Source organism: Eulemur rufifrons, chromosome 7, assembly GCF_041146395.1.
Source record: "Eulemur rufifrons isolate Redbay chromosome 7, OSU_ERuf_1, whole genome shotgun sequence".
Taxonomy (NCBI): Eukaryota; Metazoa; Chordata; class Mammalia; order Primates; family Lemuridae; genus Eulemur; species Eulemur rufifrons.
In genome coordinates, this window is record NC_090989.1 from 143,789,167 (window position 1) to 143,801,302 (window position 12,136).

The 12,136-nt window shown below is 38.5% G+C and overlaps 1 protein-coding gene across 11 annotated transcripts in view; it reads right to left on the reverse strand.

The window, feature by feature from the left end:
• LRRFIP2 (LRR binding FLII interacting protein 2) overlaps window positions 1-12,136 on the reverse strand; it is a 115,224-nt gene that overhangs the window by 4,636 nt on the left and 98,452 nt on the right. For 5 of the 11 annotated variants that reach the window (XM_069475517.1, XM_069475515.1, XM_069475512.1 and 2 more), the window contains 5 exons: window positions 11,518-11,610; window positions 3,823-3,924; window positions 3,406-3,538; window positions 1,439-1,488; window positions 306-426 (listed from right to left, as the gene is read on the reverse strand). In XM_069475517.1, the coding sequence (XP_069331618.1) occupies window positions 306-426; window positions 1,439-1,488; window positions 3,406-3,538; window positions 3,823-3,924; window positions 11,518-11,610 (499 nt within the window). Of the gene's footprint in view, window positions 1-305; window positions 427-1,438; window positions 1,489-3,405; window positions 3,539-3,822; window positions 3,925-8,910; window positions 9,004-11,517; window positions 11,611-12,136 lie in introns of all 11 variants that reach the window. The other 6 variants (XM_069475514.1, XM_069475513.1, XM_069475509.1 and 3 more) reach the window with 3 other exon arrangements.

Genomic DNA, 12,136 nt, shown 5'->3' on the forward strand with positions numbered 1-12,136 from the left:
GTGTCACATTGTCAAAGGCATTTCGCTATCTGCAAAAAGTTCCTAGAAATCACTTTGCCCAGAAAAGGCAGAGCGGTAACTCGGTCCTCTCATCATCCTCTGAAGCCCACAGGCTAGCAAAGCCTCCATGCAGCTGTGTTACTGACTGGGACTGCTTTTCTGGACTAGCCACAGACTAACCAATCCTTGTAGTGCAGCTCCTCTTGAAAAAAGTGTATTACAAGACTCTGGCAGCTTGCTCACTATCCTACTCCTGGGACATGACCTACATACAGACTGGGATTGGCCCGACCCCTGGTACCTACTCTGCATTTCAATGAACTGCAAGTCTGAGCCATTCTGTAGTCCGGCCAGGTCACCCACTGTGCCATCATGCCTGGAGCACTTCTGTCGTTCTTCCTCTAACTGCAGCTTCAGTTTTCTAATCTGAAATGGAAATAAAGGTTCCTCAGCAAGATCCGATCTCTCAAACGAAGCAGATGTTTGGCCCAGTGACCACATCATAGAACAAGGCAGATCCTCATCATTCAGCCACACAAATCATTCATGTGAAAACTATTTTCTTGAGTGCCTATTATGGGACATATACTGTTCTAAATGCTAGAGATAAGCTATAAACAAATACTAAAAGGAGTAAGCCACAGGACCAGGTGTCCCAATAAAAATAGCCATATTTTATTATTTTATGGAACAGTACATATTTGGGGTATTTTTTGTTACTTTTATTAAAAATGGAAAAGTCCAGAACAGGCATGGTGGCTCATGCCTGTGATCCCAGCAATTTGGGAGGCCAAGGCAGGAAGATCAGTTGAACCCAAGAATTGGAGACCAGCCTGGTCAACATAGCAAGACCTCATCTCTATAAAAATTTTTTTAAAATTAGCTGGGTATGGTGGCACACTCCTGGAGTTCTAGCTACTCAGGAGGCTGAGGCAGGAAGATTGGTTGGGCCCGAGAATTCCAGGCTACAGTGAGCTATGATTACACCATTGCACTCTAGCCTGGGCAACAGAGCAAGACCCTGTGTTTAAAAAAAGAAAAGGAACATTCCAGCCAAGTATGGTGGCACATACCTGTAGTCCCAGCTATTTGGAAGGCTGAGGTAGAAAGATCTCTTGAGCCCAGGGTTCAAGGCCAGCCTGAGCAACATAGCAAGACCCTATCTCAAAAAAGAAAAAGTCCCAAGGGACTGCTGTCTTCATAAGAAGCTTTGTAGAACTAGATTCCTTAAACTATGTGTCCTAAAAAATTTCTTAAGAGAACAGGGAACTACAAAGAGGCAAAAATATGAATTATGTTTTTATCCTTCAAATCTCACTTAAGTACTGGTATTTGAAATAAGCACATAACTTTCTAATGAACATTTTAGTTTGCTATCATTTTAGCATGTAACTTAGTTAAAGTTAATATTATCTCCCAATGAGAAAAATGCCTTCACCTGTGATAGCAGCTCTTCCTTTTCTCCAGCAAGATTTCGTAGCCGTACATCTAAAACAAATCAAAAATGTTTAAAACTACATGTGATGATGCAATATATAAACAATTTAAAAACTCTTCAAACTCACAAACAGAAAACATTATCTGATAACTTACATTACTTACAGCTCTGAATATCAAAAGAAATAAAGGCTTTAACAGTATTACGGAAAAGTTCTTAATTATCCAATAGTTATTTCCATACAAGTGATTACTTACCAGGGCATCAAATACATTTGCTTAAAAAAGCAGTGATTTGGCCAGGGCATGGTGGCATGCCGATAATGCTAACACTTTGGGAGGCCAAGGCGGGAGGATCGCTTGAGCTCAGGAGTTCCAGACCAGCCTGAGCAAGGGCGATACCCTGTCTCTACTAAAAATAGAAAAATTAGCCAGGCATCATGGTGTGTGCCTATAGTCCCAGCTACTTGGGAGGCTGAGGCAGGAGGATCACTTGAGCCCAGGAGTTTGAGGTTGCTGTGAGCTAGGCTGACGCCACGGCACTCTACTCACGGCAACAGAGTGAGACTCTGTCTCAAAAACAAACAGAAAAACAGTCATTTTTCCACTTAAGTACAAAGGAAATAATTTCCTTGTTTCAAAAATACGCAAGTTTTCACCAGCAGGCAGACAACTCAAATGCCAAGGCTGCTCCCACAGGTTAGCCCTTAGCAGGAGAGATGGAAATATGTGAAAAAAGACAGGGGGTAAGAGTGAGACTGGGGGGGAGGGAGAGCTGGAGCGAAGAAAAGAGAGGAGTACAATGCTGGAAGCAGCAAAGTCCCACAGAAGCTAGTGAGGGGAGGGAAGGGAACCCACTCTAAGATGTGCGAAGCCAAGGGTGAATCTGAGGCTTGACAGCAGGATCATTAGGGCTCACTCCAGCTTGTGGAGAGGTTTGCTGCTTCTCAAGGTGGCAGTGAGGAGATATCTGCAGCTCAATTAAAGCAGCAGCTGACACCTGGCCAACCACCCCCTAAAACCAACTAGGGTCAAAGCCAAATATAAATTCTGGTTTCTTCACCACCTTCCAAACAGGCCCAGGAAACACCCTGGGCTGCTCACAGCCATATACTCATTTCATTCTCAGCTCTTCTCTCTCGCTCACCTAGCATCCTGCTTTATCGAAGTGCTCTACAATTACATTTCTGGAATTCTGCACATTACAGAATGTGCTTACTTACTAACTTTTAAAATGTTTTTCAGTTTGCTTCACTCTTACAGTATCTCGCACTCCTCTAGGAAACCTATGCATATATGAAAACAAGATGAAAAGGAAAAAACGTTTTTTAAAAAATAAAAGTGAGCTGAGGATACAGTATCTATCTCTGCATTTTTCTTCCTCTCGAGTAGATTCTTAGAAGGGGCAATGGATGGCACCTTTGTGGTTTCTTGGAGAGAGGGCTCATTAGTTTCTCAAAGAGTTAAATTTAAGAGGCTTAGATTTTAAGAGGCTTAGAAGACCTGCTCCGTGGTCTTGGTCATCTGTTTCTTGCCTTTAATCAATGTGGTGGCAAAGAGCTACAGAACCCTGAGATAAGTAGTAGAACATAAAACCAGATGTTCCAGAAATAAGAAACTTTAAAACATCCTCCGAAAGCCCCTGCCAGCCCACTGCTTCCCTAGGACAGGTATACTGGACCATCTCTTTGCAGAAAGCTGGCAGTTAAGTGGAAAGGCAGTGTATGTACCCACGGTGCTTCCGCCCAGCAGCCTTAGAGTTGCACTTACTGCCTTACATGACCCAGATGCTGCTTTGCCAAGGTCAAGGATGTCTGAACACAGTGTGCCCAGATTCTCCCTGTAAAAGATCTGCTTAAGTCTCAGACAGCCCTTACGTTGTTTTTGTTTTCCAACCTGGGATATGAAAAAGCAGAAAGCCCAACAGGGCACCATTAATCCAAGTCAACATAGCAACCAGTGTCTTACCTAGTGGCCCTTCTCCTGCTGACTCCAAGACCTGAGCAGCTTCCTGAGACACAACAGTGATGGCTCCAACCACTGGTTCATGACTGACATCCCCATTGGGAGTGCCATCGGGGATTATAACTAAGCCATGTTTCTGTGGGGAAGAAAAAAACTCACCATCACAAAAGATGGCTCACACAGAAGCAGTAAACTCTGTGAGGTAAACTCTGCAACAATGCATGTTTGCCACAGGCAAAGCCTGATTAGAATTAGTTACATGGACTATAGCTCTGTGGAGGAAATGACTCAAACCTACCAAATCTGGATTAGGGAATAAACATTGTAGTCTGTGCTCAGGCCAGAAAGATGGCAGGATGAAAGGAAGGAAGACAGAGTAAAGCAGTGACGGACCTGAGCTCCGGGCTAGTGCTAACATACCTCTCCCGTCTTCACTGTCTCCCGCAGGGCAGCCAGCTCCTCTCTGAGCAAATCTCGCTCATTCCTAAGGCAGGCAATGTATTCTTTTTGTTTCTCTAGGGCCTGGTTTTAGGCAGGGTAGCAAGGGAAAGAATGGCACAGAAAAAGAGCAGGTGAAAGGTAGCAGAGAAGTTCCTAATTCAATAAAGCAAACATAAAGACATAAAAAGCAAGGAAGCAGTCAAAAGACTGGAAACGAGCAGTCAGACGTAGAAGGAAATACAAGGTTATATGGATGTATCATATTAATATATCTCCAAAAGAGACTTTTAATAGAAACTGGTTCTCATGCATAAATTCAGCAAAACATGCTTATCACATCAAGCAGGGAAACAAATCTTTCTTTTCCAGTCAATGAAAACAACAGGAAAAGAAAGATGAGGACACCAGCAATAGTAAAATAAAATTTTCCTTACTAACTTCCTCAGTATATTTTCATTTGGTGAACAACAATAACAACAACAACAAAAAAAAACACATTACATGTTTAACTAAAAGTTTATTCAAGAATATGTGATTTTTTTTTTTAGAAATTAAAAATAACTAGTAAACATAAGATTTTAATTAAATATTAGCTGTATGATTGTTCTCCAAGTAGTTTGGCAAAATACTCAAATACCACTTAATTCAAAATAATTTCCAAAAGGATTCTCAAGGATCTATTTCTGTCAATTTAATTAAATACAATTAAGACTCATTTGGTTTTCTGATACACTTTCAGAATGTGAAAAAAACAGAAATAAAATACTGACAAGATAAATACAGCCCATGTATGGAGGGGTAACAATATAGAACACTCAGAATCAAGCTTCGGGTCCTGGCATGTACTTATCCTATGCCTCAGTTTCCTCATCTGAAAAACAGAAGGGATAATAGCACCCACCCCGTGGGCTTCAAGGAGTACTGAGGGCAAAGCACTGCAGGCAGCGCCTAATATTAACAGAAGATTCAGGAAAATCAGGTTAGGTTTTCATTTGTAAATTCCCTGCCATTTCCTGAATCTCACAACTGTCAGAGCTGAGGACAGTGCAGTAGGAGGAACATACTTTGGTCATCAGTGACAAATCAAATCTGCTGTAATTATGTAATAAAATAACACACCCAAATTGAGTAGTCTACGCAGGAACCTGAGAGCTGGCCTGTTTGAAAAAGCCTTTCTCCACATATTTGTTCATATATTTAAAGTATTCTGCCAGCATTCCCATTAGTCTAAGAAGTTAAACTATAATGGATACTTTCCTCTCAGTTTATTGGATTCAGAAGTGGGACAACTACCTGCTTAGTTACTGATAGCTGAATAGCTGGGCAATTTTTAAAATCATTATAATCCTATTCTGCAACCAAATTGAGAATAAGCAAATTTATTACTTATTTACTGGGATGATAGCAACTAACATTTGCATAGTACAAATTATATGGCAGGCACTATTTTATATACGTATAATCTCTCCCTTCTATATTATTTCATATATGAAATTTCTACCTTCCATATCTTGTAATGTACTTGTATCATCCCCATTTTACAGATCAGAAAATTGAGGCTCAAAGAGTTTACCTTTTTTCCCAAAGTCACAGTGGCAAAGTCAGAAAATGAGTCCAGTTCTTTGTGGTTCAAAGCTGTTGCATAGTTGTGTTTTTTTTTTTTACATCACAGCCCTATGAGGCCACATTATATTCCCTTATTGTTATCCCAGACGATGTTGGGAGAGCAGTCCACAGGGCAAGTCCTATTCTTCACTTACCCAAACTTCAATGACAATATCTAACTTCCTTTCAACAATTTACACTCACACTATATGATGGGTCTCAAATCTGCCTACAAATTGATAATTTGGGTTTCTAGCACCATAAGGCATTTACTATAATGCTTCAAGCTAGTATTCACACTCCATTACATTAATAACAAATAAAACATTAAAGAACAACGTACAGCAGTACTTTCCCATCTGTTGAAAGTCACTTCAGTCTCTACTGGGTTAGATATTTTTGGTTATTGGTATTTCTGTGCATAGTTATGCCATGCATCACCACACAGAACTGAGTAAATGATCACTGTCACAACATGCTCCATATACACAACACCACTGAATACCTCTTAGGAACAGACCAATTTGGAACTAGGAATTCTAGCAAATGCTAGTACATGACATTTGCTCCTCTTCCACATGTTGCAGCACTGGATTTTATTTTTACTTTTGTACTTTTTAATTTCATCTTCCCATAATTATAGATGGGAAAATAAAATATATCCTGTAAATTCGCCCATTTTACCACAAAGTTTGAACACTACTAAAATACCTTATAATTGGATCAACTGTATTCCCGCTGGATCTGAAATCCTCTGTATTACCTGACCATATAACCGCCACCCTTGTGTTTGCATGCAACAATGGCCCCTACAGTGGATTTTATTTTAGGGTAAAAAGTACATGCTTGTGGAGATTGAAGTAATTCTTTATCCTTGACCTAACCTCAAATTCTAGCATCAAGAAGCCAAAAGGATATGTATAATGGGCAGAACTTTTGGGCAACAGGTTAATTCTCCATATAAGTACACTGGGGCACAAATATCTTTAGTCAGAATGGGATTGAGTTTATGCTGAGCTTTAAAATATACATGTTCTTCATATGCACCTATTCTATACATGGGCTCTTGGGGCTCAGAACTGCAGTGGAGCTGGAAGCAAGACCACTAGGGAAGGAAGAACTAAAGAAAGCTGAACTTTAACCTAGGAATAATGTTCTTCGTTAAGTTACTAAATTTAAATCTTGAAAATTAAGTTAGGGACAAGTGATGCATTAGGTAGTCACTGACCATACTGAAAATGTGTCTTTTAAAAGTCAAGGGAAGGCCACCAAACATGCATTAGGATAGCTACTATCAATAAAAAAGAAAGTAACAAGTGTCGGCGAGGACACGGAGGAACTGGAACCCTTGTGCACTACTGATGGGAATGTAAAATGGTACAGCCACTATAGAAAACAGTATGGCTGTTCCTTAAAGAAATTAAACAGAATTACTATACAATCCAGCAATTCTGTTTCTGACTATATACCCAAAACAACTGAAAGCAGGGTCTTGAAGAGATATTTGTAGTCTTATGTTCACAGCAGCATTATTCACAAGAGACTTATACTGAGTGAAAAAAGCTAATTCCAAAAGGTCATATGCTATGTGATTCCATTTATATAACATTCTTGAAATGGCAAAATTATAGAAATGGAGAACAGATTAGCGGTTCCCAGAGCTTGGGAGAGAGGGTGCGGTGGTAGTAGATACAGCTATAACAGGGCAAGAGGACTGATACCTTATGGTGATGGAAATGTTCTGTATTTTGATTGTATCAAGGTCAATATCCTGGTTGTGATATTATATCATAGTTTTGCAAGATGTTAAATTTGGCAAACACTGGGTAAAAGGTATATAAGATCTCTGTATTATTTCTCACAACTGCATGTGAATCTAAAATTTTCTCAAAATAAAAAAAGTTTAATTTTAAAAAGTCAAAGGAACACATTATTGTATAGCACACAGAACAGACACTCACTCACTCATGCAGTAAATGCCAAGACACTTAAAAAGCCAAATAATTTATATCTTAACCATCAGCATACCTTTTTGGTAACAAAAAAAAATTGTTTTGTTTTGAATAGCTATTTCACTGGACTGTGAGGTTTGGGGTTTTTCTATGGTTAGTCCAAGATAATCACTTTAAAATACTAAGACAATTATACAAATTATAAATCTGGGACCAACAGATCTGTGCAAAAGAAAATTACATATGGTACTAAAAGAAGCCCATTGTAGATAGTGACCAAATTTTAACTAATATTTACAAATTACCTACTTTGTGCCACACATTTTTTTCAACATCTCATTTTAAATAACCCAAGTAAAAATTTAAATAAAATCATTAGTTCACAATCACAATTTTAAAACGCCTAACAAAGATGTTGATTTATCCCCCAGAAGGCTTTTCTAGGTTTGGGTGGAATTTCAAAACCTCAGTAATTTAAACATCAGAAAAGTATCTATAGAAGTAGCTTCCGTTCTTTAAAGTTTTGGTCTACGAACTCTTAAAAAGCAATATGGTCTTTCCATGCATTTATTAAGGAGAGGATGGGTCCTTGGAGTGATTGACGGACAGGACTGGATACTGCTGACTGCAGGCTGGGCTTCAGAATGCTCCTAACAACGGAGGTAGGATCCAGAGGGTCTCATATCCACGCATATCTCTCACAGGTGCTCTAGGGGGTCTCTGCCAACTTTCCCCTATCCCACCTAACCTCAAGCAGAACAAGACTTTTCTCACTTGTTCCGTTTCCTCTGCCATAGCCCTTCCCTGACAAGGTAAGCCTCTGTCAGCTACGGCTAATGGTTACCCTCCTGCAGAACAGACAGCTCATGCCAGGCGATGGCATTGCCAATCAAAGGCCACATGGGATGAACTGGTGGGAATTTGTCTAGCCTCCATGTTCTTGGAATCTACCTGCAGAGCTTAGCAAAAAAAGCAATGAAGGCTTTTTCCTTATCTGGGCCCCTGCTTTGGGGAATTCTGGGATTATAATTAGAGATGGTGACTTTGGAAAGTCTTACATTCCTATCCACTTCCGTAATTAAACTGATTTTAATCTCATCCTATTTTATTCACCAAGGATTTACAGGATGCTAATAGCCTTTCCCCACCCCCACTCCAAATTCTTGTAATGTACGGATATCAAATTAACCACAGAGTTTGAATTAAATGCCTGTGGCTGCTTCTGGATAAGAATCCTTGGGGAATAAAGAGAAATTTCCTTTAAAAGTTCCTATTTGCATGTTGCACAAGCCCCGTGTCGGCTGGAAAGAAGAGTTTTTTCCAGGCATAGTATCAGGTTTTCCCATGGAAGTCTCTCTGTCTCCTGTTTATTCATATTTCACATTGTATAAATGATCGGGAATAATCAAAAGGACAGGGTTTTTTTTTTTAAGGAATCTCTAAGTTAAATTCAATTTTGTTCTATTCCTCATCAATGAACTTCTAACCAAAGCCCAATTTCATCTCATACCCCAATTTTTTTATCTTTCCAAAGAAGTGTCTCCTGGAGGTCAAACACCTCTTTTGTCATGGTGTCTAGTTTCTGCTGCATGCGCTGATTCTCCTGCAGAGGAAGAGGGGAAGAGAAGTAATAAAAGAACAGAAAGAAAAAAGGGAGGGAGTTAGAGGGAAGAAACAAAAATAAAGCTGATAAAGAAACTTAAAAGGGGAAAGTCTATGATGAACAGGAAAAGCAAAAGCGGTTTGTTTTTTAAAAGGAAAGATGACTTCAGAGTCTTGGCAAGTGATTCTGATTGGTTTGCCCCTACACAAGTAAGCAAGAGAACTGGGAATAACTGTCCCAACCAGAGCTATGTGGCTGCAAGCCAGCTACGGTTTCTGTGTACATACAGCTCCATATGTGTCTTCCTTGGATAACTGCCTTTTTTTCAAACGACAACTTGCATTTCTGGAGAGGGAAATTTAGGTTTGCTATGAACAAATGGTCCTTTATCATAAAGAACAAGCAGTAGTTTTGAATTTTATTTTTTTAAACAGAACTGATGATTTTGAACTTCTGTTACCGGCATCTATGTTAGCAAGAACATCACCAATTATAAAGGAAACATCGGTTTTTAGAAAAACTAGAATTTAACATTAAGCAATTCTTAAATGACTCTTTCAACTAGGCAATGGATGCCTAATTTATACCCTCTTACAATTAATAGGTTTTCCTCTTATGCATTATTGGCAAATTATCATCTCCTACTTTCCCCACTCATACATTATCTACTTGACAATGCAATTCTCAATTCTAAAGACCAAAAGGCATTATTTGTCATATTTAAGGTTTTTCAGGTATGTATAACCACAGATACTAATATCTAAAAGATGTTAATTCTAAACACAAAACACATCCAAGCCTGGGCAACACAGAAAGACCCCATCTCTACAAAAAATACAAAATTTAGCTGGCGTGGTGGCCTACACCTGTAGTCCTAGTTATTCAGGAGGCTGAAGCAGGAGGATCACTTGAGCCCAGGAGTTTGAGGCTGCATTGAGCTGTGATGACACAACTGTACTCCTGCCGAGGTGACAGAGTGAGACTGTCTCAAAAAACAAAAAATAAAATAAAAAACACCTAAAACTGAAGTTTTTAAAGTTTGTGTACCCAGCATCCTGGGCTTTTAGAGAAGCCACAGTGACAAATATAGAAATCAAGCATTATAATTCTTTTTAAATGCAATTACAATAAAAAACTAGAACAGTTAACCAATCCTAATTTAAGCTACTGACTCTAAGAAGCAGGCCTCAAGCAGTTTTATTATTCTTTTGAAACTTAAAGGGGGAAAGTATATATCTAAACTAGAAAAAGAAATAAGTGGTTGGCCTATTGACACAAAAATATAAAAGGACAATAAGAGAAAGGATTTCACATTATTTTTAAATATCATTAGGATACACAATTTGGATAATATGCTTCCTACCATATATAGAGAAAAACTAAGAAAATTAATGTCACATGTAATCTGATAGATCCAAAGGGTTATCTGTACCTGTATTTAAAATCCACAAATTCTGAGTATGTTCAATTCAATTATTCTTAAGACTGATGAAAAATAACACCAATCCTCAAATAGAAAAATAGTCATTTCTTTTCCTCTATTAAACGTTTTTTTAAGTCACTTACAGGGAGAGAGATTAAGTGAGGCAAGTCTGAGAGGAAAGAGGGAAAGAGGGAGGGGAAAAAGAGAGGCTGAGGTCTGAGTAGCCAGGAATGTGGATGAGTTGGGTGAAGTTAGGTATCTCCCCTGGTATCATTAACAGCTACCCTTCCTGATATCTAATACTAAATTAGCATTAGATGCCTCTGATAACCACACCTAGATAGTGGGCAGGATCCCCCTCAAACTTAGTTCCATACTTATGAAAAACCTCCACCTCAAGAGGGAAAACCACATTTAAATAATAACAGAGATGAATACCTGAAAACATGGAAGCAGGGGGCGGTGGGGTGGGAGAATAACAAAGATGAAAGCAAGGTAGTAGGTCCCCAAGGATGATAAATGCTTTCAAAAAGTTCTTGATAGACTATGATCCGTCCCACTCCTAAGATGTTGTCAACAATGTGGCACACAGGGTTCCTTCACTGCCAGAGCAAAAACTTGAACCTCCTCACTAGCCAACCTTCACCTTTTTGTATGTGAAACATCCTGACAATTTCTTCGTTTTCATTGAGCCACCTCAGAAATGTATCTACTTGAGCGAAGATCAAACTTCTTATTCCCCAAGAATCATGCCCCAAAAGATGGCATTCACTAGGTTCCAAAGAATAACGTCACTCTATAATTTTTCCTTTTCCCACTTCCTAAGATGTCATTAGAAAAGAGTGTGCTTAGGAATAAAGACAATTACAAAAACTTCTGCTATTAAAAAGGGGAATGTTTACAGGGTTCATAGTATTAATTTTTAAGCTTGCCTTTATGTTTCATGTTTGTAAAATTTTAGAGTACAATATAAAGAAACAAGTAAACTCTTTGTAGCATTTTAACCTCCTCTCCTCCTAACACACACACACCCTCATCCCATCCAACTCATTTTTTTCAAAGTTAAGTATTTCCACAGTTCATGTACATACCTCAATAAGTTCATCTCTTTGCCGAAGACCTTCTTTAAGTTCATCCATCTTATGTTGCAACACGCTACACATATGTTTCTGCCTTTCTAACTCCTGTTATAAAACAAATAATATCATTTACACAGGTCATGGCACACAACCAGTGCAAACACATACAATATCAAGGCCGAGTATGGCCTTGAAAACGTGTCCGAACTGCTGATTCCTAGTAACCTAGAAAAATTGTAACCTCTATGGAAAGATTCAGAAAAGTCTAAATTTTCATCTCATATGATTCTATCTCTAGAAAACTCAAACTAATCAATGGCAAATTACTATAAAAGATGAGATAATTTAGTATAATAATAGGGTATAGAATTAACATATAAAATTCAATAACCTTCATAGATAACAAAATCCAAAAGAATAAACACAGTATCAAAATCAATATTAAACACACATATAAACTTACAAGATAAATCAAAGATCTGTATGAAAGAAATTACATAAAAAATTCACGAAAGAAAAGTAGGATTAACAAATGGAAAGGCATACCATCTTCTTGGATAAAAAGCCTCAACATCATAAAAATGCCAGTTCTCCCCAAATGAATGTATAAAAATGCCATCAAGTTTTTTCT